Below are 27,556 nucleotides of genomic sequence, written 5' to 3' on the forward strand. Positions count from 1 at the left end.
TCAAGTGTTGTAATCTATTTACATTCTTATCTAGGTTTCCATTGCTTCATTTAGACACTCTTTTAATACTTTTCTATTAATTTGCTGGCACAGCAGCTGATAAATTATTTTTTGTCATTGCTGTTTGTTGACTATTTTAGTCAGAAGCTTGCCTGTGTTCCTCCAAGTGTCATAAATATAACAAAACAGTTATGTTCTCCTTAATATCTATGGTTCTGTCTTCACCAAAGATGAGGCTAGGCTCCACAGTATTAACTTCCAGCAAAATGGCATCTCTGATTAGAGAAATAACTACACTGTGTTCTGTGAAGAATCAAAGTCAAAGTGCCAAGTGCCTTGGGCATTTGTACTCAGAAAAGTACCAAGCTATTCCTTCTTTGTAGCAAGCTCAGACTGGAATGAATTCACTGTGATACAGAAATACCACAAAAGATCCAATGTGACCCATGTCATTTCAGAGGAGGTCAAAACTAAGTTACATCATTTTTCTTTGGGGGAGGCAGCATGTAGATGGGGAAAAAGTGAGCTAGAGAGTAAAAATGATCTGGATTTAATCTCTGAGACTCCCTAGATAACTTTGGTTTAGTAATCTCTGTAAAATATGAATAAGAACTCTCACTGGGCACATGTAAGCATGTATATGAAAGTAACATACATGAGCTATCTAGCAGGCATCTACTGTATATTAATTTCCTTCCCTTATAGTATCATATCATAATGGGATCTTTTGGCTCTACCTTTAAAATAACTCAAAAAGAACTACACCTATCAGTGTCTCAGTCCACTCTTAATTATTTCTATGCCTATTATGCCTGATCTCTGATTTGCTCACTTTGGGGCTCACTTTATAATCACAGAATTCCATTCATGGGATCCCAAAATATTACCCAGGCTTCTAAGTGGGACCCTCCCTAAATAATCTGAAAACTACAACTATCTGGAAGAATCTCTAAAGGGACTTCTAACAATCACTGGTAGTTCACTGCATTAATTCAAATTCCTTATAAACAAATTCTTACTAATGTCTAACTGATGAATTGAAGTTCCTTTTCCTCTTTACTTTCTGAATATGATAAATTACAGGCCCATATCATACAACATTCCTTGAAATATGAAAACTGTAATCATGTTCCTCTATCAGGTTCCTCTCCAGGCAAAGAAATATTACTGTTTATCAAAGCATCTATGTATTAATTAATACAAAACCACAACACAGCTTAATAGTAGGAAAAGAAAATGGGCTTTGAGGAACATATGGACCTGGATGTTCACAGCAGCATTATCTATAACAGTCAAATTATGGAAACAGCCCAAGTGTTCATCAACTGATGAATGGGTATAGAAGAGGTGGTATATACACACAATGCAATATTACTCAACCATAAAAAAGAATGAGATCTTGCCATTTGCAACAACATGGATGGAGTTAGAGAGTAGAATGCTAAGTGAAATAAGTCATTCAGAGAAAGACAAATACCATACGATTTCATTCATATGTGGAATTTTAGAAACAAAACAAATGAGCATAGGAGAAAAAAAGAGAGAGACAAACCAAGAAACAGACTCTTAACCACAGAGAGCCAACTCATGGTTACCAGAGGAGAGGTGGGTAGGGGGATGCGGGAAATAGGTGATGGGGATTAGGAGTGTACTCATGATGAGCACTGGGTGATGTAAGCACTGAATCACTATATCGTATGCTTGAAACTAATATTACACTGTATGTTAACTAACTGGAATTTAAATAAAAAGGAAATGGGCTTTGAGGGTCTGTTATATATACTTCTCTGCCCTGGGGACTGTAGGAAAAAAACTTCTCTGAGCTTCATTTTCCACATGTATAAAGAGGACAATATTATCTATCTTATAGAATTGTTTATTTAAAACATTAAATTAAATTAAATAATGTAGACATTGTCATCTTAACAAAATAAAATGAAGATTAAAGATAAAACAAAAAACCCAACTACATACCATGTTCACTGCATCTTGATCAAAAGGGTTCCATTCTATATTCTCAGGATAGTGGGCCAGCACTTTGGATTTGAATGTTCTTCTCAAAGGACTCTGGTCAAAATTTTCACCTATAACAAATAATTAATAATTAGTTAATATCTAGAATTTTTTCAAAAGCATGTAGTAGTTTTATTTTTATTTTGTAGACATATTGACTGATAATCTTGAAATCCGGTTCAATTTCTACCTCTAACAGTCTGAGTTGTAAACTTCTCAATGGACAACTGAAAGGAAACTTAATAAAACACCTGCATTTAAAACTTCAGAATCTGAATTTCAATATCCTGGCCAGACAACTATACTAAAAATCAAGATCTACTCAAATAATCTTTGCTGTAACCTAATTATTGTTCTCATTTTACTATGTGGTGATAAAAAAATCTACTTGGAAACATCTAACTTATTAACGAAACATCCTGAATGGAGCATCCTGAATCATACTTCTGATCCTGAGATTTTGTACACGGACAGACACAATGCTGCCATCCTCAAAGGAGGCAATTTTGCTTGAGCTTCCACAGAAATCTGACAAATGTGATTGCATCCAGGCTTTTACAAGTAATACAATTAACAGAATTAGAAATGTCATTACTGAGTTGTCTAGTTTAGTAGACAGAACATATTAAACACACTAAACCTATGAAAAGAAACAAGCTATTCTAAGCCAAATTCATCACCTGTCAAAATTCTGGAAAGATAAAGGCAGGCTATACTTTGATTATTACATATAAAAGACCTCAGTTATAGCTGTCAGCTCAGTTCTTTATCTCCTTGACCAAATTAATTCCCATGAGACCTGTTTCCCCCAAATGCCTTAGTTCCATAAAATATGTTAATGTGGATGGCTCTTAAATTCTCAATGTCAAAAAGTTGAGACTGAAGAATTAGAAGACCTTGGAATATCATTCTGTCTCTTGTGTTTTTTCTGTTTAAGTTTTAATAAGTGTAGAACATAAACTGTTATATCAAAAGATAAATGCTACTTACCAGTATTTGCACAAGTAAAAATACCAAGTAATTTACAAATCATAACTGGGCATCTAGTTAGACTCTGTTTCCATTTTTGATAAAAATATGGAAAGATGGACACTAAAACACCTTTTAGTGCAAAACTTAACAGATCACAAAAGGAGGGAAAAGTTACACTCTAAAATCTTGTTGGAAATTGCAAAATAAAATACACAGAAGCTTTTCTGAATAAAGGCACAGAGTTTAAATAGATTTGCTGCAGCAACTAACCTACTGTTTCTAATTTAAGCCCTTGGCTAATTATTTTCCTTCGGATTCCTCTTACGTATCTCGGCAAATGTTTCATCTCTATCTTTCTACTCCGTATTTCTATCTTCTAAGAGAGAGAGAAAAGCTTTCACTTTTAGAAGAAAAACTGTCAAAAGCATCCCTGAGGACAGTTCATGAGTTTTTGCAACATGCCTCTAAAGTGTGCTGACAAAGTCAATGGAAAAATGTGGAACTGTCCATGAGTCAGTGTGCCTGAAGAAAAGAGTCAGGGTTCATAATGCCTGATTTCAGGAAGGGCAAATGACATTCTTTAAGCTGATACTGGATTCTCATGCAAACACTAAGAATTTTTAGGTTACTCACTTCTTCATTAAAAAAAAAAAAAAAAAAAAAGACTAGGGGCACCTGGGTGGCTCAGCTGGTTAAGCGTCTGCCTTCAGCTCGGGTCATGATCTCAGGGTCCTGGGATCAAGGCCCGCATCGGGCTCTCTGCTCAGTGGCTAGTCTGCTTTTCCCTCTCCCTCTGTGATCTCTCTTGCGCTCACTCTCTCTCAAATGAATAAATAAAATCTTAAAAAAAAAGAAAAAGACTACTCTTCACTTGACTTTAAGTCACAAAAAACACAAAACAAAAATTCCCTTTTGGTTCTAAAGGTCTATGCTGCTGACTCTGCTACTAACACAGAAACGGGATATCCTCAAATAATATACAGCAACCAAGAATGCCTCTCCTTCACCCACCAACATATATTAGAAATGTTTATTTTTATCACAGGTGTAAATAAAATGTGAAACACCGGGGTGGGGGGGCAGAAGAAACAGCACATAATGCGAGATATAACTCCTTGCAACACTTACCTTTAATGAATTTCTGCCTGAGTTTGGTTAAAATAGTAACATTATCTTCATTCATATATATTAAGTTATTAATGGGACAGGATAAATCAGAAAAGCCATGACAGTGCCATTTTCAATATAATTGTTCTGTTAACTAAGGAACACCACACCCTCTTGAAGCACAACGGAATCACCCAGAAGACAGGGAAGGAAAAAACACCTTTTTCAGAGAGAAAAAATTTCACAAAAACACTAACGAAACAGAAACACAAATCTTAGAAAAGAAAAACAGAACCACCACCACTGCTGCCACCACCACCACCACCACCTACTGGACTGCCAAAAAAGGGGGGCAATAGGAAAGATCATTGCTGTATATATAGCTGTCTTGGCAAATACCATTTTGAGGTAAATTAAGGGAAGAACCAACTAAGTAGAAATTCTGATAACACTGTTAAGGAATTAGACATGAGTAGATGCAGTTATCACTACTATCACCAGCCAAAGAAGAGAATCTTGAAGATGCCTTTGGAGATAGGAGGTGGGGGGAACAACCTAGTCTTCTCATTTTGAACCCATGTTATAAATGAACTTCTAACTTAGAATTTACTGCTAGGACTCAGTAGGAGAAATGAATCAGTCTAAGAATTTGGGTTCTCAGGCAATTGAAATGATACATAAATATCCTTTACTTAACTCAAAATCCACCTTTTAAACACTATCCTGAAATTAACAAGAATTATAAATTTGTGCAAGTATTAATATCCCCCACTACAACAACATATAAACTTAATTCCAAGTAATACTGCCAAGTAACTTGCTACTAAATTTAAGCTGCAATTCAGCCTTTCCTTCTAAGAAAAAAGGATATATCTGCCAAGAGAGCTTAAGATTAAATTAGTGAATAATTTTTTCAAGGCTTGAAGCAAATGAGGTCTTTACAAAAATTAAGATGCAGATGAGAGAACAGAAATACAAAATAATACCTATTTTTGCCCAAGCAAAACTGAAAAAAAAAAACACCCCAATTATGATGGGCTTGGGGTGAGTTAAAATAATGATTTCTAACACCTCAGTTTTTATTTTTACTTATTTTTTATTTTTACCTGAAGTCGTATTTGCAGCATCTTGGCTCTTGCCATGACGATCTGCTTCTAGCCATTGGTACAAAACTACATAATGTAACAGAAACAAAAAACTTTATAAACAAAGAAACACAAACACAAAAGCAAAATGACTTTGAAGAATGGAAAATGAGAATAACAAATTAAACAAAAGCAATAAACATGAGACATTAACGTCAATGGAATGTAGCTTAACACCAATAGTATGTAGCTTATAAGCTATTAGTAATAAGAAAGCACAGAGAACAGGTAATTGTATTTTAATGTAAGAGGTGAAATACTATTTAAACATTTGTAACAGTTATTCATATGGGAAAAAAGCACATATATTCTTCTCAATGCTGATTTGAAGAGAAATACCAGGAGAGAGCTAATGTTTCCAGTCAGATAAAATAAAATATGACAGCAAGACAAAACGACCAACTTTAAAAATTACACCCCAACTTCTGCACACCTATCAGCATGGCTGACGTCCAAAAAACTGACTACACCAAATGCTGACAAGTACATGAAGTGACAGTAACTCTCGTTCAATGCTGGTGGGAAGGCAAAGTGGTTCAGCTACTTTGGAAGACGGCTTGGCAATTTCTTAACAAAGCTAAGGACAGTCTTACCATAGGAACCCATAGCTCTAGTCTAATCCAGAGAAAAACATCCGACAAATCCCACGAGCAGTAACCTACAATGTACCTGATGAACATTTGCCGAACTATCGAGGACATCAGAAACAAGGGAAGTCTGAGAAGCAGTCACAGCCGAGAGGAGCTTAAGGAGACATGATAACTGAATATAATGCGGTATATTGGATGAGCTCCCCCAAGAGAAAAAGGACTTGAAGTAAACGCTAAGGAAATCTGAGCAGAGTATATATAGACTTTAGCTAACAATTATGTATCAACTGATTTGTTAACTGTAACAGATATACTGCTGTAAGACGTTAATGACAGAAAAAACTGTGTTTGTGTGGATGGGAGGGGAGATGTGAGGCATATGGGAACTCTGAATTATCTTTTCAATTTTTCTAAAATCCGAAACTCCTCTAAAAATCAAGTCTGTTTTAAAAAGCTTTCCAGGGGCGCCTGGGTGGCTCAGTCGTTAAGCGTCTGCCTTCGGCTCAGGGCGTGCTCCTGGCGTTCTGGGATCGAGTCCCACATCAGGCTCCTCCACTGGGAGCCTGCTTCTTCCTCTCCCACTCCCCCTGCTTGTGTTCCCTCTCTCACTGGCTCTCTCTCTGTCAAATAAATAAATAAATAAATAAATAAATAAATAAAATCTTTAAAAAAATAATAAAAACTAAAAAGCTTTCCAATAGGTAAGATAAGGACAAAATCATATTATATCCAATCTTATAAGTAACCTACCTTTCAGAAATCATTCTATGCAAACAGGAGCTGAAGTATGCTCTGTACTGAGATTCCATTTAGTCAACTATCCCTTTATGCGCTGTTAACTAGGAAGTGTCAACTCTTGGAGGAAAGTTTACTACAGTAAGGACACAGGCTATTAGGAAATTCACACTAGACCTCTATACCTTTGCAGGTTTGAAGAGTATAAAAACTTCTGAATAGGTTACCCAGATGTCTACAACTTTTAGACATCCAGTCTTCTCTTTAAAGAGTTAAATAAAGATAATGTAGGGTCCTAATCACCAGAGAATCTTCCTATCTATACCTCAAAGGTCTGAATGATCTCAGGACAAAGGCTAAACTTCTACTCTGGGGACTATTTGCCCACAGATATTGTGAGAGTTCTATATCCCAATCAAGGTTTGCAGAAACTTTATACACTCTCCCTTCACAAAACAACAACAAAAACAAAGAGCTGGGGAAGGAAGCCCATGGAACTCCTGGACTGAAGGAATAAAGGAACTAACTGATCCATGATAAAAGGCCAAAGACACCCTGAAATCACCAAGCAGGTTATTTGGATCTTTCCAGACATCCAGATGGTATACTGACATTTATCATGAGGGACTGATGGCCCAAAACAGACCTCAGAATAGCTCCCATTCACCCAGGCTGTGTGCAAGGTCGGTGGCTGAGGGTGCCCCAGTGGGCACACAAGTCAGTATACTTCCCTCCAGGATACTGCACACTTCTGGGAGGCAAACAATTGTTATGATTGGGACTAGCAAGGAAGAATTCTAGAAGCAGATCTCACTCATTCAATATATACTATAGGTATTTTTTGCCTTTCTAGTTTGCAGGAATAACTAACTACTCATTGCAGTACAGAAGTAGCAGAGTAATGAAGTATTAGGCCACGACACAAAAATCTCCCCATTTGGAAAAAAGCAAGTATGGACTTTACAACTGACAATGAATATCACTCTCACAAAAATGAGATATGAGTAGGGAAACTAATACATTAACTGGTCTAACAATTCTGCCTAGCTGTCATCTTACTCTGCCCTGATTAAGGTAGAAACTCTTGGGTGCATTTATGGTATCACCAGGAATATTAACAATAGTTCAATTACTTCATATAACTCCTGTTTCTGGTTTTACCAAAGAAAAAGACAAAAAAAGGAAAGACTATGAAGGCTATTCCAGGTCAACTTACACAGAGAATTATATATAAGCAAAAATCTTTTTAGGATTTAGATATTCAATTATTCTGTCCTTCCCTCCAGATTACCAAAGTCCAATAAACCATGGCCTAAATATTTCAGAGAATTCTTAGTGAAATAAGTGCACCTCCTTCATGCAAAGCTATCATGTGAATCACCATTAGACCAATTTGGATTTCAAAGCCCACTTCATAGCACATATATTTAAAAAGATAAGGTATGACTAAAAAAAGAAACGTGACAGATATTTTTACCCAATGTACTAGAGTGTAAATGGGTAGTTCTAGAAGGGCTGAGCTCCAAAAATTTAACTCCCATAAAACATATGAAATATGTCATAATACAAAGAATCTGCTACTATGTTTGTAGAGGATGTTAGAATACCAAGAACACCCTCTTCTCACTGTGGCTGGGAGCATAAGATCTGGCTTTTTGGTGGCTCCATGCTTCCTCTCAGTTGGCACTGAGAGTAGGTACCCCCAGCTCCAAGCCACTGGTGAGAATTTCTATAGCCTGTGTATGGGATTGCAAGTGGAGAAGGATTTGTGAGATGTGTGAACCTTGGAGGTATTTCTCAGCCTGAGTGGTCCCATTACCCCCTTTCTCTAAACCTATCTGCTTCTAGGGCCTCAGTGAGTTCCCTCCCTCATTATCCATTTCCATTGTAGCTTCTGTCTGCCCAGGTATTTTCTCCACAAAACAAGGGCAAGGCTCACAATACTTCCCTATCTTCCTGTCCCCCGAAGGATACCACAGAAGTCTAGATGTTTTAAACAAAGCCTGCTGATAGGAACAATGAAAACAGACAGGAAGTTATAAAAGGTAATCTCTTTTGTTTTATGCCTTTTTAAATTTTGTTCCTTTTTTCTCTAAAGGGAAAGTTTAAACACACACACACACACACACGCACGCGCACAGGGGCAATAAATGGTGGACAAAATATTTAGAATAAATTTTCCCCAGTATTTTGATAGAGGTGAGAGGAGAAAATGAAGAACTACAGATGCTGCCTATGAAATGCATGCTGAGGAAAAGAAGAAGGGAGGATGTGGTGGTGAGATAGTTTTTCTCCTTCCTATGTCTATCACTACAGGTCCCCAACTGTCTGTCTCCAAAGACTCCTGGCTGAATTGACATGAGCTAGAGTTGTAGAGGGAATACTGGACAGCAGTGGATCCTATAAGAGAGACTGACTAGGGAAAGGGAAGCAGGGGCAGAGGGACCCCACACGTTATCAAAAAAAAAAAAAAAAAATGAAGGTGCACTTCCTGTGACATTCACAGAAAAACATATCCTACACATGAGTTGTCTCTACATCACAGTGAGCTGTCCTCTTCAAAAAAGATCCCCCAGGAGGCTACATATTCATTATTCATTGTAATGATTCTACCACTATTTAAATAATCTCTGAGCAGGTGATTAAGGTGAGACCTGACGAAGTAATACTAGTCATCCCAGTTAACACAGTGCTTACGACAGAGCAGGTGTTATTCTAAGTGCTCTACACATATTAAATCATTTCATCATCATAATTACTCCATAAAGTAGTTCCTATTTTATCATTTCACAGATGTAGGAACTGAGGCACAAAAAAGTTAAATAACTTGCCCAAGATCAGACAACTCTAAAATTCAAACTTACACAGTCTGGCCCCAGAGTATGCTCTCAATTCTCCATAGGAGGTCATCTCAGGAAAGAGTATTCGGGCAGGGGAAAAGAGCAAGTGCAGAATCCCCGAGGTATCCATGAGCTTGTCATGGCAAGGAGGCCAGTACAATGTATTTGACTGAGGTGGTAGAAGATGAAGTCAGAGAGGTCACTAGGGCCACACAAGACAGGGCCTTTTAAGTCATGGTAAGCTCTTTCTTCATGGGAAGTACCTGAGGTGTTTTAAACAGGTGTTTTAAACTTGGCTTGAACAAGCTCACCCTGGTAGCTGTGAGAACAGACTGTAGAGGGTAAGAGAGGAAAGAGAGACAAGAACTAGAAAGCTTCTGCGATAATCCAGGCAAGAGATGATAGTGGTATGGATCAGGGAAACAGTGTTAGGGTAGTGAGAAGTGGTAAGATCCTAAATACATTTTGAAGACATAAGAGATATTTGCTAACAAATTAGATGTGAGAGAAAGGGGGTAGTCAAGAAGGATATCATGATACCACAGTTTCTAGTCTGAGCACCTGACTGAATGGTGTAGTTATTTACTGAAATGAGGAACAATGGACAAGGAGAGGGTTTTACTGGAGGGTTGGGAAGCTGGAATAAAGAATTCAGTTTTGGATACATTAAGTCTGTGATGTCTATTAGATATCCATGTGAAATTTTTCAGCAAGCATCTAGAAATATGAATTGGGGTGGGGGGGTTGTGCCTGGGTGGCTCAGTTGGTTAAGCATCTGCCTTCAGTTCAGACCGTGATCCCAAAGTCCTGGGATGAAGCCCGCCTTGGGCTCTCCGCTCAGCCAGGAGCCTGCTTCTCCCTCTGCCCACCGCTCCTCCTGTTTGTGCTCTCTCTCTCTCCCTCAAATACATAAATAAAATCTTAAAAAAATAAAAAAGGAATACATCACCTTAAAAAATAAAATTCAGGGAAAATTTAGAAAATTCGGCATCAAACAGATGGCATTTAACATCACAGGGCTGGATAAGATCACCGAGGAAATGAATGTAGATGAAGAGAGAAAGGCAGGGGTCAGGTTCCTGGGAGGCTCAAGTACAAACATTAAGAGGTTAGGAAGAGAAAGAAGGCAAAAAGGTAAATGAAAAATGCAACCAGTGAAGAAAGAGAAAGACCAGAAGCATGGGCAGCATGAAAGCCAAGTAAAGAAAATGTTTCTAACAAGGAGAGAGTTGACAACATGGAAGTTGCTAGTGACCTTGAAGAGATTTCTATGGAGTGGCGGAGGTGAAAAGCTATCTGGAGTTGTTCCAAGAAAGAATGCAAAGACAGGAAGTAGAGACAGAGAGTATAAATAACCCTTCTACAGAGTTTTGCTGGAAAGATGAGAAACGGATTATATTGGAGGAGAGTAAGGAAGGGAAAGGTTTTTGTTTTGTTTTTTTTAAAAGAAAAAAGGTATTCTCATTCAAATAACGTGTCCAGAATGCCTACACTGTACCGGGCACAGTGACTGAGGCTGTGGGTAGGATTAGTGCAGTCCAGTCCCTCTGAGGATCACTCATTCTATCTTGCCTCCAGTGCTTCCACAGAGAACTGACTTTGCCCATTCTGTATGCTATCATGGCTGATAGAGACTGTACTCCCCAGGTACCATTCTTCCTATCCCTAACACACAGTTTATCCTTATAAAGCTGTATGCATAACACTGAACCCCCTAGAAACTACATTCTCTCCATTACATTTTCCCCCCTCTGGTACTCCTAGAAATAGTCCCAAACCATTCTCACTTTGATAAGCCACGTCAATTATGTTAGCACCACAGTCCAGCTCTTACTGATTCTGGATCTGTGACAGACAGGTGCTTACCAACATCCATGTTCTTTTCTTCCCAATATTACTGCATCTGGGTGGGGACCAAATCACTAGTTCTTGCCAATGAAATATGAGAAGTGACGTGTGTCACTTCCAGGCTAAGCCACGTACCTATCTGTCCTCTGCCATTCATCAGCTAAATGCAAATGGAAATGGGACCTTAAAAAGATGGGAAGGTCACACAACAGAAGACAACTTGGGTCACGTAATGTCTCTGCAAAATAGAGCCCTCCCACCCTGGCCTACGTTAAACAGTAGATGAGAAACTTTTACTGTCACAGGCCACTGATAATTTGGGTGATTGTTAGAGCAGTTAGCTATTTATGTGTTTCTGGATTACCCTAACTTTTTTATTTGTGTTAGCATTGACCTTCTCACCATGATACCAGTCCCTAACTATACTGTGCCTTCTATTCCTTGGTAACTTTCTAGATTGCTTTTTACTGTGCTTCTATACATAATAAATGCAGTTCTTTAAATATGGGACAGAATTTGCCCATTTTTTATGGATGCTTTCTACCCTTCACAGAAGAAGCCGTATACCCACTACTAAGCTACTAATCAAGGCTATAGGCTTTAACCCATGACAAGACTGTTAGGCTTTCTAAAAACACAACTTCTAAATCCAGTCAGCAATCTTGTAGGTCTAAGTGGCTGGTCATAAAGGCAATCAAGTAAAAGAAGCTGGGATCTCTGAAAATTCATTACCCTACTGAGGAATCATCATCAATAAAAACCGTGAATCCTGGGAATCTTAAAAGCTTGTTTTAAGGTATTAATAAAAGTACATCAACATCAATCTAGTAAATTTTTAATTTCTAAGAAATTCACAATATTCATTCTTGATCACAACAAAACTCAACAGCCATACTGTATTTAGCTAACACTAAAATACACTTCAATTACCGAAGTTTATTCACTGGAAACCAAGAGTACACAACACAGTTATTCTGCTTCAACCCCAACTGGACGTCACTTAATTCTGTCACTAATCACCTGCAGTTGGCACAGACATCACCTGTTAAAGGGCATGGACCCCAAGAGGACTGCCCTGACTTCAGAGACCCCCAGCGCAGCACCCTTCTGACAGACTGGCTATACTTTGGGGAGTCTCTATGACTATCAGTTTGATAATTCGCTAGAACAACGCATGGAGCTCAGGAAAGCACTATTACTTGTGATTGCAGTTCTATTACAAGAGCTACAAATCAGAAGAACCAAACAAATGAAGATACACAGACGGTGAGGTCTGGGAGAGAATGAATGCAGTGCTTCCATCCTCTCCTGTGGAATCAGGGTATGTCACTTGCCACCACCACACATACATACAATGGGTTTATCAGGCAAGAAGCTCCATTAACCTTTGGTATCTAGAGCTGTTTTGTTTTTGTTTGTTTGTTTTAAGATTTATTTATTTATTTTAGGGGGGGAGGGGAGAGGGAGAGAAAGAGTCCCAAGCAGTCAGTGCAGAGCCTGACTCAGGGCTCCATCTCATGACTCTGAGATCACGACGTGAGCCAGAACCGGAAGTTGGACGCTTAACTGACTGCACCACCCAGGCGCCCCTGGTATCTAGAATTTTTAATGGGCTTCACTACGTACACAGGACTGATCTGATCAATGACCATTTGACTGAACTCAAATCTCTAACCTCCTCGCTTACCCAGAGGCCCGGTTGGCGCAAGTCCTCTGGTAACCAGCCCCTATCCTGAAGCTATCTAGGGGCTCATCATTACTTTATTAGGATAACACTCCAATTACTTAAGAAATTACCAGGGTTCTAGAAGTTCTGTGCCAGGAAGCTGGGACAGAGACCAGACAAATTCTTATTAGGCACTGTGCATTCTACCACCAAGCACAGAACACAACAGCAGATTATTTACTTGCAAAAATAACCTTAGCAATGAATTCAAGATCTATAGTCCTCTGATAATGAAGAGTAAACAAAGCACTTTGCTTCTAAGCCGTGCTTTACATACTATCCCCTTTCTGATAAAATGTAAGACAAGAAAAAAAACTTTAAAAAGTCATTGACGTATTATAACTGATATTATAAAACTCTCTAAGAGGAAAGGGTCCCTAATTTTTAGGTTAATAATCAAGTAAGTACCCTGTGTCTACCAGTGTTTAGTAAATGATTTTTATTATTCTGAAAAATAAAACAGTGATTTTCAAATAATAAGCATAGCTAAGAAAACAAAGTTCTAGTTCTAGTTGAATATCCTGGGTTCTAGGAGCTTAGGCAAATCATGCTTTCTTTGAGTAAAGGTTTCCTCACACATAAAATACAGATTACATTAAAACACATTAGTACTATAGAGATCTATCTTATATGAGCGTCATCTATGCAATGTACTTCTGGGAAAGCATATTAATGATATTATTTGATGCTGCATGTTATAAGTATAAAACAAATCTTCCCTATTGCTAAAGAACTTATTCTCTGCTAAAATGACATCAAGAGGGCTACCCTTTGCCTTCAGGAACAAAAGAAACGCACCTGCCATTAAAATATTTATAGCTGACAAGTAACACTATAGGGCTAGAGTTCGAAGATGATTTAAACTGAAACAGTTCTGCTGTATGACTCAAAGAAGCAGTTATTTGCTCCGAGCTAACACATACTTTTCCCTTCATTTCCATTCATTACTTTTTGCTGCCAGTACTCTCACCAAAAAAAAAAAAAAAAATTTATAAGGAGTCAGAAAAAGTAACTCAGTTTACACAGGGATACCAAGGAACATATACAAGAACACCACTTTCTTCCTCTTACCCTCTTCAACAAAATAAAACAGAAAACCTGCATAAGAAATCAACAAAGTTCTCTAAAGAAAAGATATAAATTACAAGGCAGGACAAAGGATACACGTGTTTTACTAATGATCCCCTGCCTCACGGTCGATGAAATTATAATAATATGAGCAAAATAGGGCAAAAAAATGTTAAGATTCACTGAGAAAGAAAATCTTCCTGTAGGAATCAAACAGAAGTATTATTATTCCAATAATCGCCTGAGGTTTTGTGCAGCTGATGTAACTGTTGCTAAGCAAAAGTGGCCTTGAAGTCTCTTCATCAGTACATACTTCAATCGAAAGGCCCTCAAGGCCCTCCCCTAATATGCTGAGTGTTGTTAGCTAGAACATTCAGGCTTTAAAATGGACTGCATGGACTCCAGCTCTTAAAAGGGTATTGGGGGACAGCACAGACCTATAAAATCATGGTCCACGTATCCTAGGAAGAAGACAACGCAACCTGTCAGATGACGAGGAACCTCCCAGTTTCACAAGAGGCTGTGATTCCCAGATCTACTGCCTAGCATATTTTAAAAAGTTAAGAAAAGAGTCAAGCCACCTATGGTGGGGGGGTACATTTTAACCACTTTCTGAAGTTTTCAAAATTAACAGAAAACAAAAAACCAAGGATAAAAATGGGAGGAGTAGAATTTTTCTCTTCCTTATAGGAAAAACAAAGTCTTCCTTCCTCCCTCCATCAGACAAACAGAAGAAAAACTGCAAGATGATCTCAAGCCCTGAGGGTTTTGTTTCTTAAAAAAAATTTTTAAACAGATTTTATTTATTTATTTGACATAGAGAGAGGGAGAGAGAGCATGAGCAGGGGGTGCGGCCGGCAGAGGGAGAGAGAGAAGCAGGCTCCTGCAGGAGCAGGGAGCCTGATGCCAGGCTGGATCCCAGGACCCTGGGATCCTGACCTGAGCCAAAAGCAGTCACTTAACCAAATGAGCCACCCAGGCCGCCCCCTCAAGCCCTGAGTTTCAAATCACGATTCCTACTACCCACCAAGAATCTGCGCTCAGCTGTTTCAGTTACCAGCAGCCTTGACTTAACACTCGCAAAACTGAACTCACCTTCTCCACAAAGCCTTTCCTCTATTAGCAGTGCCACAATTCACGTAGTTACTAAGTACTGCTATCTACTTACTCATTCCTGAAGAAGGGTTAACACTAAAAGTGATCCTATCAAAAGGGATTCATATTTACTGTTTTTACTCTAACACTCAGAGTACTATCTGGTACTTAGCCAGTATATTTGACTGACTGACTGATTAGGAGTCATTCTAGATTTCTACATTTAGATTCTAGATTTCTCCCCTTCCTCACCTGAATCCATTTCCTTTCCTTCCATGTTCAAATAGTCACTAAATTTTGCTATTTATACCTCCTTAATATCCCTTCAAATCAGCTTTTCCTTGGGGCGCCTGGGTGGCACAGCGGCGCAGGGCGTGATGGGATCGAGCCCCACATCAGGCTCCTCCGCTAGGAGCCTGCTTCTTCCTCTCCCACTCCCCCTGCTTTGTGTTCCCTCTCTCACTGGCTGTCTCTATCTCTGTCAAATAAATAAATAAAATTAAAAAAAAATCAGCTTTTCCTTTCTATTTTCACTGCTACACTGTTAACTGAGCCTCAAGCCAGACTCAGAATATCGCTACAGCTTCCTAACTTGTTTCCCTGCCATACACTGTACATTAAACTCCCCTTCTAATTCATATCTCATTGTCTCTTTTCTCTCTGCCCCTCTCTTTTTCTTTCACTCAACAAGTATTTTTGAAGCTCTATGAGCCAAGGCACTATTCTAGGCTCTTGAGATGTAACAGAATAGCAGATTGTATTCTTCAAAAATAGCCACCACAGTATCTCCTGTCCGAGATGAGCTTTTGAAACTCCATCAGAAAGCAGAGTCCCTGTCCCCGGTCCTTAAACCTGCGGGCCTTGTGACTGTCTCAAATGAAAGAATACAGAAGTGAGGCCGTGGCTTCCATGGCTCAGTCGTGAAAAGTGCCACGCATTTCCACCTTATTCTCTTGGAACACGGGCCCTTACCGTGTAGCTACAGTGCTGCCAGAAAGCCCACGCAGCCTCTGGAGAGCCCATAAGGACAGAAACAGAGGGTCCTAGACCATAGGCCAGACTGAGGTCCCAGCCAATAGTAAGCAATATAGCTTGCCAGCGAGGGAGTGAGCCACTTGGAAGTTGGTCTTCCGGATCCTGTCAAACCACTCATCTGATGTCAACGAAGCAGAGACAAATGGGTCTCACCACACTGTGCCCAAACTGCAGAACTGTGAGCTAAATAAATGACCGTGTTTTAACCTGATAATTTTGAGGTAGTTTGGTATGCAACAATAAATAACTGGAACAAACAGTGGAACAAAAAGGCAAAAAATCCTTGCCTTCACGGAGTTTACCTCGGAGAAGACAAATAATTAATATAAATTATATAATGTGTTCGAAGATAAAAAGTGCAATGGAAAGTTAAAAAATAAGAATAGAGTGAGGAAGGCCAGCGGTACAGGGCATAGGCTACAATATTACATAGGGAGGTCAGAGTGGGTGTTTCATTGTGAAAGCGATGTCTGAGCAAAAATTTGAAAGAGACAAGGGAATTAATCTTATCTCCTCAGGAAATCAAAGTGAACTAAGATACCAATCTTGTAAATTTAGTCCCCTGTCAGAGTCCAGATTCCTTAAACAGTACTTAAGGACCACACCACGATCTAGCCCTACATTTCCAGCTCCAATTTTGGAGACTCCCCTACTCCTACACACCCTGTACTTGGGCCATGCCAGATGACTCGCAGTTCCCTTTTAAGTACCCTGCTCTATGGGTCTTCGAAAGGCTTCCTATATCTGGAATGTCTTCCTCCCTCAACAACAACAAAAAAAAAAAAGTTTTCTTTTTTACAGATTTATTTATTTGCGTGCGCGTGTGAAAGAGAGTGCGTGTGTGAGCACATGAGTGGGAGGGGGAGAGGGAGAGAGAATCCTAAGCTGAGCATGGAGCCCGACCCGGAGCTTGATCTCATGACCCCAAGATCATGACCTGAGCCAAGAGTCGGATGCTCAACCAACTTTGCTACACAGGCACCCCCCCTTTCAAAAGAAATAATAGTTTTCTACTGTTCCCTTAATAAATCCTGACAAACTTGGCAACTTTAAAAAACACCCACATTTATTATCTCATAGTTTCTGTGGGTCAGAAGTCTGGGCATTGAGTGGCTCTGCTGGTTCCTTTGTTCCAGGTCTCACAGTACTGAAATCATCCTGTTGTTAGGGCTTCCTTCCTTTCTGGAGGTTCTGGGGAAGAAGCCCTTCCAAGTTCACCTGGGCTGTTGGCAGAATTCAGTTCCTTGCAGTTAGAGGGCTAAGGTCCCTACTCCCTTGCTGGCTGTCAGTAGGGCTGCCCTTTGCACCTAAGGCCGCTCTCTGGTCCCTCCATGTAGCCCCTACGTCTCAGAACCAGCAACAGCACAATGAACTCTTCTCATCCTTGGAATCCTCTGAGTGCCCTTCTGCCAAATCTGAGCTTCTCTTTTCAGGATTCATGTGATTACATTGGGAAACCTGGATAATCCAAGCTACTCTAGTTCATGGTCAGCTAATCAGTAACTTTAATTACATCTGTGAATCTCCTTCACAGCAGTACCTACATTGGTTTGACTAAATAAACAGGAGACAGGAATCTTGGGGGGACATTTTTAGAATTCTGCCTACTACACACCTCCCTCCTTTTTGGCCTGCTAGGCTCCTACAGATCTTTAAGATTCTTCCTAGAAGAAACTTTGTTTGGGAAACCTCTTTTTTTGGTGGGGAGTAGGGGGGCTTTCTTGACATGTATAGGAAAAGTGAGGAGTTTCTTCCATAACACAACTTAAAATCTACAAATAAGAACAGATAATTTTTATGGCCCAACATTTTAAAATTCCATGAGATTAATGAACCACTGTTGTACAAACATTATACTAAATATTTATTAGCTGATGTGTTAAAATAAAAATATTCCTTGATGGTAAATTTCAGGACAAAGCACTTCTCCTTTTCTTGGTTAGCACATATGTGTGAATATAATGCTCTCCCCTCCACATTTTTTTTTTTTAAGATTTTATTTATTTATTTGACAGAGAGAGAGAGAGAGCAAAAGAGGGAACACAAGCAGCGGGAGTGGGCGAGGAAGAAGCAGGCTCCCAGTGGAGGAGTCTGACGCGGGGCTCGATCCCAGAACGCTGGGATCACACCCTGAGCCAAAGGCAGACGCTTAATGACTGAGCCACCCAGGCGCCCCTCCCCTCCACATTTTTTAAAAAGGAAATAGTACTGTCAGGTTTTTTGGAACTGTGTTCTCATAATTACTATACATACTGTTATCCACTTACCATATTACATTAAAACTGTTAAATTTACTATCTCCTCCTTTAGATTATAAGCTTTTCAACATATTCTTCATCCATACATCTTTACACATGTTCAATAAAGTTTGTTACATAAACGGAGAAATGAATGGAAATTGTACTCTTTGGTTTGAATTATATATTCCAGAGTTTGTAAGACTTGCTTAAAGTATTGGTACCTGTGAAAATGATTTATTTTAAAATTTTATATTACTATACTTTATAAACTATAAAAACTGTAACATAATTTAAGAAACAAAATCAGCCCAATTTCTTTAGAACATTTCATTTTTTTCAATTTGTTACTTGTAAATTAAAATACCTACTTTATTTCAAAGAAAAGAACATAAAAATATTATTGTATATCTGTCTACTTGTGGTATCACTTTATTTTTATTATTTTATTATCCTTTGCTTTGAATGTTAGATTTCATGACTAACTTTTTTAAAAGTAAACTTTAGTTTTTAGAATGGTTTTGACTTACAGAAAAACTGGGAAGATAGTACAGAGTGTTTCTATATCCCCACCAAGCAGTTTCCCTATTTGTAACATATCACATTAGAATAGTACATTTGTGGGGTGCCTGGATGGCTCAGTCAGTTAAGTGTCTGACTCTTGATCTCTGCTCAGGTCTTGATCTCAGGGTCACAAGTTCAAGCCCAGTTGGGCTCTACGCTGGGCATGGAGCCTACTTAAACAGAATAATACATCTGTTACAATTAATGTACAGCATTTACATAGTATTATTAACTGAAGTATATACTTTAGTCAGATTTCCTGAGTTTTTACCTCAGGGCATTTCTTCGTTCCAGAATCCCATCCAAAAATACCACATTACGGGGCGCCTGGGTGGCACAGTGGTTAAGCGTCTGCCTTCGGCTCAGGGCGTGATCCCGGCGTTATGGGATCGAGCCCCACATCAGGCTCCTCCACTATGAGCCTGCTTCTTCCTCTCCCACTCCCCCTGCTTGTGTTCCCTCTCTCGCTGGCTGTCTCTATCTCTGTCAAATAAATAAAATCTTAAAAAAAAAAAAAACACACTACATTTAGCCATGATGTCTTCCTAAGCTCTTTTTGGCTGTGACAGTTTCTCTGACTTTCCTTGTTTTAGATGACACTGACAGTTTTTGGTTTTGTTTTCTGATATCTGATCTTATTTATTTCTTACTTTTAGAAAATCTCATTTTTGACTGGACTCACTTGGAGGTAGAAGCTCTCAGAGACGACAGCCTCCATCTCTTGGCCATCTGTTCCTGGCATTTTTGTTAGGCCTCCTTCATTCTCTTGGGCAAAAGTTTAGCATATTCTGCAGCCTCTTCCTTATTTTTCTTAGTACACTGTTTCTTCAGAGCAATATGCTGACATTTGTGTTGGAGGACATGCAGAGTAACAAGACACCGAATCTTGGGGGCTTTGGTTCTAGGTTTCTTTCCTTCTTTGTTTAGAGACTTTCTCACAACATACTGGTAGACATCATCTTCTTTAGAAAAGTTTGCAGATTCTGCTAGCTCTTCTGGGCCCCAGGTGACAAGGCACAGTAGTATCAGAGAGTTCAGGAATATCCTTTCCCCCCTCCCCCCGCTTTTTTTTTTTTTTTTTTTTTTTACAATGATCAAGTTGAGAACACTGAGACTGGCATCCACAATGCAACCCCAAACAGATTTGTGGCTTTCTTTCTCTAGTCCTCTTTGGTCTGTAGCAGGAATGCCCCTTATTCAGCAGCAGTGGACATGGCCATGGATCAAGACACCCTGTTTCATGGGGAAGCCTTGTTTGTCATCACCACCACTGATGTGGGCCACGTAACCCTTCCAATTCTTCACCCAGAGCATCAGCAGCAACTTCTGTGGCCGTATGTTTCTCATAAAAGGTATGAAGTTTGCATTCAATGTCCACTTCAATAAGTTTCTGGCGGCCAGTAGCTTCATCCTAAAGCAGCCTGCCAGTCCGAGGTGCCATGAAAAAGAGGACATTGACAGTTTTAAAGAGTACTGGTCAGCTATTTTATAGAAAGTCCCTCAAATGAGATTTGTCTGATGTTTTTCTAAGGATTAGGCTGGGGTTATCGGCTTGGGGGAGGAAGATCATAGAGGTAAAGTGCTCGTTTTCATCACATCATATCAAGCTACGTACTATCAACATGACTTTTCACTGTTGATGTTCACCTTGATCACCTGGCTGAGCTAGCACCTGTCAGGTTTCTCCATTGTAAAGTTCCTCCTTTTCTCCCCTTTTCCAAACTGTAATTTTTGAAGGAAATCACTATCCCCGTTCACACTTAAAAAAGGAGCTGGGGTGGAGTATCTACATAAATTATTTGGAATTCTTCTGAAAGGAAGGTTTGACTCTCTTCCCCCATTTACTATGCTATTTAACAACTTATATCATTATGGACTTATGGATATTTATTTTATATTTTGGGTCATAATCCAATATACTTTTATTTTGTTGCTCAAATCATTCCACTTTTAACAGCTGGGAACTCTTTCATCTGGCTCTTGTGCCCCTTTGACTACCCCTATCTGTGTGTTGTTTTTGTATTTAGCACTTCCTTACTTTCCAGCACTATAAGATGCTCTAGGTTCATCCTATATAGTTCCTGCCCCATTTCTAGAATCAACCATTTCTCCAGAGATCCCTCAATCCTTTAATTGGAGAGTGGTTTTAGAAACCAAATTCTGGGTGCCAGGTGTATTCATTTCTACCAGGGTGTCATTGCTTTTAGGGGCCCTCAGAGGTTAACCTACTTTTACTTTCTACCTAAACATTCAGAAATAAGGTGAGGTTGCTAATACTAGTTTATAAATAAATTTTTAAACCGCTTTATAACAATATTTTGTGAAGTATTTGTTCCTTCCACTAAAAGTATTTTCAGCGGCTGCCTCATATTATGACTTTTCCTTTTCCCTCCACTCTACCAGCCTACCTCTACATGTAATTTCTCAAATCTCAACCTAGAAGGGTAATGGGAGATACAGTACTCAGCATTTTTGTTGTGATCTTTAGAGAACAGATGCCAAGTATATTTTCAGAGATTACCTGCTGACTTTGTAAGTTCTGTGTACAAATGTAGTTGCAAAACAGGTTCAACTGTCACAAAAATTTATCCTACGCTGCCCACATGTGGAAAGACTGCATGTATCTTATCCATCCCAGAAGGAGGAGACAAGAGCTAAGTACGTAGTTCTATGGAATTCTTGTATTTCTCAGAACTTTTTATTTTGGATGGTTTGAAATCTTTTAAAGAAAAAAATATTTCCTATCCCTAGGAAGTCTCTTTTCACTATGTTCTTCCAGAACACTCAAAGTAAATATTACTCGGGCAGTTTTTCACTTTACCTCATTTTCTTGCCTACACTGGATCTTCATTATCCAATTGCACACAAACTCTATGACTCAAGTTGTCTCAACTATAAAGAGCTTTATAGAAGGCCTTACAGTAGTTTCCACTCCCATACCTTTTTTTTTTTTTTTAAAGAGTTTATTTGACAGAGAGAGAGCACAAGCAGGCAGTGCAGCAGGCAGAGGGAGAGGGAGAAGCAGGCTGCCCGCTAAGCAGAGAGCCCGATGTGGGAACTGCAGGACTCTGGGATCATGACCTGAGCCAAAGGCGGATGCTTAACCGACTGAGCCATCGAGGTACCCCTTCCATACCTTATTTTTTTTTTTCAAAAAGTTACATTCCTGTTACATTCCAAATATCTTTACAGAGAGATTTATCAACTTGACAAGTTTCATGTTATCTTACTTTACTTTTGGCTAAATTCACATTTTTCACAGAGCACTCTACGCAATCCCTCTTTTCACATTTAGTAACTCAATGCTTTTACGTTGTCACTTGGTGAATGTAAAATGTATTGTGTAACTCTGTTTACACACAGAATTGTCATGTTTATTTATTTAGATGTAAACTATAAATGTCTTAAGTGGGAATTCAAAATTAAGTAAAAAGCTAATAAAATTAAAGAATTATTTAAAATTTGGGGGTTTGAGAATTGTTTCGGGGTAATGTAAAAACAAGGAGGCTTTGCTTTTTAGAGATATATACTGAAATATTTTTTAAAAAATCATATGACATCTGGGATTAAAAAATAATATGGGGGGGTAGGGAGCGGAAAAAACAACTGATAATTTTTGAAGCTGGATAACGGATATATGAAGATTCACTACAGCACTCTATCTACTTCTGTACGTGTTCGAAATCTCCACATAAAAAGTTTTTTTAAAAGCCACTAATGCGAAAAGATAAGAGGTTATTAATGTTAAGTTTAGTAAGTGTAAGCATAGCTTCAGAGGACAGAAAGTAAATGTTTCAATGTGTCTAAAAGATAACGACTCACTCCCCTCCTTTTGTAAGACAACCACAATACCATTATAACTAAAAAATAATTTTCTAATATTAAACATTCAACCATTACTCAAATTTCCAATTATCTCATAAATGTTATTATTTTCTTTAACAGTTTGCATGAGGATCTGACTAAAATCCATATATTGTGATTTGTTGATATGTCTTTTATATCTCTTTCAATCTTAGGGCTTCTCCTCCATGTCTCGTTTTCCCCACCGTGGTGTTTCTTTGTTGAAGAACTTGATAGTTTTCCACAGTCTGGATTTTGCCATCCACAGTATGGATCCCCATACTATGGTTTAACATGCTCTGTCTTCTAACTGGTAATACAGACTTCCGCTGTTCAATACAGTAGCCACTAACGTGTCTATTTAAATTTAAATTTTAACTACTTAAAAAGAAATAAAGTTTAAAATTCAGTTCTCAGCCGCATACCATACACTTCTAGTAGCTATCATATTGGACAGGAGAGTACAGACATTTCCATCATCGCAGAAAGTTCTATTGGATAGCACTGATCCTAGAGGCTAGATCAAATTCAGGTTTAATTTTGTTTGCCAAGACTGCTTCATGGGTGTGGCTGTATATTTCCATCAGAAAGCATATCATGTCTAGCATTCTATTTCATTACCCAGGAGTTCATTTGTATAGGAAGACCAGATATGTCTATGTCTGTATGTCCTATATGTCAGTGACTCTCAAGTTTAAATCCTTTAAAAAAATTTTTTTATATGAGTTTATTTATTTATTTGAAAGAGAGCGAGCACACAACTGGTGGGGAAGGGCAGAGAAGAGGGAGAAACAGACTTCCCGCTGAGCAGGGAGCCCAACCTGGGCTTGATTCCAGGACCCTAGGATCATGACCTGAGCCAAAGGCAGATGCTTAACAGATTGACCCACCCAGGAGCCCCAACTTTCAAATTTAATTTAAAAATCTAAACACCATTTTCATCTCTCACTCTACTTGGGCTTTCTATAGCATGTGACACTTGAATCTCCTTGCTCCCTGGGTTCTGTGACATCAATCTAAGTTCTCTCATTTCAATCATTATTGCAAGAGTCTTTCTGCTGTAGTATGTATTTATCTTATTCCTTTGTTGGACAAATATATTCTGAGATGGTTACTTGTGTGGTTCCACAAGCCAAGGTCATACCCTTGTAAGTAAAGGTACTGTCTTACTTGAAGGAGGTGGGCACTGCCATTATTAATCAGCTTGGGAAAAAACACCTCACGACATGAAAAGAAACCATGAAAGATCAAACTTAAACTGGTAAGAAGAAGAAACTTTTCTCTCTCATTCCTTTGAGCCTAAACCACAAACAGTCCAGATGTGCCTAATGACTCTCCTCACTTTTGGGGAAAAAAGCAATTTCTGCCATATGGAAGCAAATCTACTTCAGCAAGGAGGCAACCCTCTGTAAAGGGCCCCAAAGGGTCAACTGGCTCTATAAGCAGTGAGAGCAGTCACAAAGATATTTTCCTAAACTGGTTATGTCACTTTCCATTTATGATTTTCTTCTATCATCTCCAAGTATTTTGTAAAGTCTTACTGTTTCAGCTGTAAGAAATGAGAGACGAGTGCAGTAAAGAGAAAGCTGTACTCCGTAAGACCAGCATAGTAGAGCAGCAATGACTGGTGAGATCCTAAAAAATATTTGGGTTGGAAAGTTCAGCTGCTCATATCCAAGTTGGTATTCTCTCTTCTCTACCAATTCTTATGGACTGCGCAGTTAGTAAGGGAACTTACTATCAGTTACCTCTATGGGTTTCTCTTCTGCTGCTCCCCATATATTTATGCTCCACTGGGTTCTATCTTTGCTCATTTTTTCTTCCTCTACATACTATTCTCCACAGCTCATACTACCACCTATATTAATGACTTCCAAATATGTATCTCTAGTCTAATCATCCTTCTCTCCAGGTTAACATTTTCAAGTGCCTATGAGAAATCTTTACCAAAAGCCGTTAAAACTCAATATATTCTGACTTGAACTCCTTGTATGTCTGACTTATTTCATTTAACTTAATACCCTCTGGGTCCATCCTTATTGTTGCAAATGACATAATCTCATTCTTTTTTATAGTTGTGTAATATTCCATCATACATACACACCACACCTTCCTTATCCATTTGTCTATTGACAGACACCTAGATTGCTTCCATTATCTTGGCTACATTAAGTAATGCTACAATAAACATAGGCATACATATATCTTTCTGAATTAGTGTTTTTGTTTTCTTTAGGTAAATACCCAGTAGTGAAATTACTAGATCAAACGGTATTTCTAGGGTGCCTGAGTGGCTCAGTCTTGATCCAAGGTCCTGGGACTGAGTCCTGCATCAGGCTCCCTGCTCACCAGGGAATCTGCTTCTCCCTCTGCCCCCCCCCCCTCATGTTCACGCTTTCTCTCTCACACAAAAATAAATAAAATCTTTAAAAAAAATAACCCAAACAAATAGTATTTCTATTTTTGAGGAACCTCCACACTGTTTTTTCACAGTGGCTGTACAAATCATCAAGGCTCTTTTCAAAATCCTCCTTCAAATGTTAGGAAAAGTAAGCATGACACCAGCATGCCTAATAGCATTCTAGACTTGCAGAGTTAGTTCTCCATTTGCTTGCAACAATTTTTCATTAAAAAAAAAAAACAACAACCCACCCAAACCCTTCAGTAACATGAATCTATTAATAAGTACTGATTTGTAGTAGGAAGAAATGCCCTGTAGTTACTAATGTGAAATGATATAAGCAACATTTTCAACAAATATTGTAAAAGCGAAGAAAAAATTTTGTATATGTGTATCTGTGTGTCTCTGAATAAAAGGTAACTCTGAATAAAAGAAGATTCGCACATCATTACCCAAAGTCCACAATTTATACTAGGGTTCACTCTTGGTGATATACATTCTCAGGGTTTTAACAAATTTGCAATGACATGTATCTATCATTTATAGTATGGTATAGAAGAGTTTCTCTGTCCTAAAAATCCTCTGTGCTCTGCCTGTTCATCCCTTTCTCCACCCCCAGCCTAAGGCAACCACTTACTTTTTGCTGTCTCCATCCTTCTGCCTTTTCCATAAAGGCATATAGTTGGAATCATATAATATAACATATTATAATAATACAATACAATACAATACAATATATAGCCTTTCCAGATTGGCTTCTTTCACTTAGTAATATGTATTAAAGGTTACTCCATGTCTTTTCATGTCTTGGTAGCTCATTTCTCTACACTGACTAGTATTCCACTGTATGGATATCCCATAGTCTATTTATCCGTTCACCTGCTGAAGGGTATCTTGGAAACAACCCTTCCAAGCTTCCAAGTTTGGGCAATTATGAATACAGCTGCTTTAAACATGAGGTTTTTATATAGTATAGGTTTTCAACTCCTCTGGGTAAATACCAAGGAGTATGATTTCTGTATCATATGGTAAAGTGTGTTTACTTTTAAGAAACTGTCAAACTGTCTTCCAAAGTGGCTGTACCATTTTGTATTCCCACTGGCAATAAATTAGAGTTAAATGTTTTCTTTTAACATGTATTAATTTAGTTAGATTTTACATTTATGTTGTCATCCTTGACAACGATGGCTCTGTCATCATTATGGCTACTTTGTGAGTCATTTAACACAAGACTAGATTGACTATAAAGCGTTATACATAATGAAATTACATATGTAACTAGACAAAATTATACACTGCCTACAGAAAACAGGATTCTCTCTACTTTAACAAATAAACCAATGAACTCTAACAATGAATCTTAACTATTTTTTTGAAGTCTCTGGGTAGCCGGGGATATGGACATCTTGGGAATGATATGTTCACTTTCTTCCCACTTTTAAGTAAATGATAGTAAAAATGGTCTAATTCTTGGACTCACAAGAGTTCTTATAGAACAAAGAGGGAATCACTTCCAAAGCCCTACCTGGTAACTTCTCTAGCTCAGTGAGTAATAACCACTGACCCACTGGCTCAAGCCAGATAGCTGATCATCCTTGAATCCTCTTTTCCTCTTATTCCCCGCATCTAATCAAATACTTCATCCTAGGGACTTAACCTCCTATTTTTCTTAAATCTAACTCTCCTCACCCCCACTGCCACTGCTGTAGTCTGATTCATTTTCATCTCTCACGTGAATTATTATATGCATCACTGTTCTAATTGCCCCCAAGCTTACTTCCTACCAACTCTTAGTCCATAATGCTGCCAAGAAATCTTTCTAAATACAAATGTGATGTTACTCTCTTTCAAAATTTTTCAATGGTGCTTCATCATCCTAAGCATAAATGTCAAATTCCTTAACACAGCTTCAAAAATTTTCACAACCTGACTGCTTATGTCTTAACCCTTCCCACAAGATTTTCTATATCCTTTGTATTCTGCACTCCAGCCTCGCAGAAATTACTAGGGGCTCACCATATGTACAGTATCCTCTCAAATTAGCCAACTTTTACTTATGCTGTTCTGCTACAAGTATTTCCTCCAGTATTGCCCCCACAACCCACCCCTGCATCACAACAATTCTTGGCCACCCTTCAGTTCTAAGTTTACAGGCATTTCTTCTGGAAAAGCCTTTAGCTCTATGAGGATAAGAGCTGTATCCTGTTCACTACTGAATCTCCAGGGCCTACACAGTGCCTAGTATGATACAAATTCAAGGACCATTTGCTAATAAGTAAATAAATAAGGATATGGGATAGCTGAATGAACATGGGATTGCTACTGACTTTGTGTGAA

General features: G+C 38.6%; 1 protein-coding gene and 1 pseudogene across 6 annotated transcripts in view; both read right to left on the reverse strand.

The window, feature by feature from the left end:
- Positions 1–27,556, reverse strand: part of DENND5B (DENN domain containing 5B) — a 186,664-nt gene that overhangs the window by 103,857 nt on the left and 55,251 nt on the right. For 4 of the 6 annotated variants that reach the window (XM_057303297.1, XM_026502154.4, XM_044385567.3 and 1 more), the window contains exons 2-3: positions 5,199–5,264; positions 1,975–2,084 (exon numbers count right to left, since the gene is read on the reverse strand). In XM_057303297.1, the coding sequence (XP_057159280.1) occupies positions 1,975–2,084; positions 5,199–5,264 (176 nt within the window). The remainder of the gene's footprint in view (positions 1–1,974; positions 2,085–5,198; positions 5,265–27,556) is intronic. The other 2 variants (XM_057303298.1, XM_026502155.4) reach the window with 1 other exon arrangement.
- Positions 18,759–21,826, reverse strand: LOC113257442 (40S ribosomal protein S6-like; annotated as a pseudogene).

The sequence above is a fragment of the Ursus arctos genome, unplaced genomic scaffold (assembly GCF_023065955.2).
Source record: "Ursus arctos isolate Adak ecotype North America unplaced genomic scaffold, UrsArc2.0 scaffold_26, whole genome shotgun sequence".
Classification (NCBI taxonomy): domain Eukaryota; kingdom Metazoa; phylum Chordata; class Mammalia; order Carnivora; family Ursidae; genus Ursus; species Ursus arctos.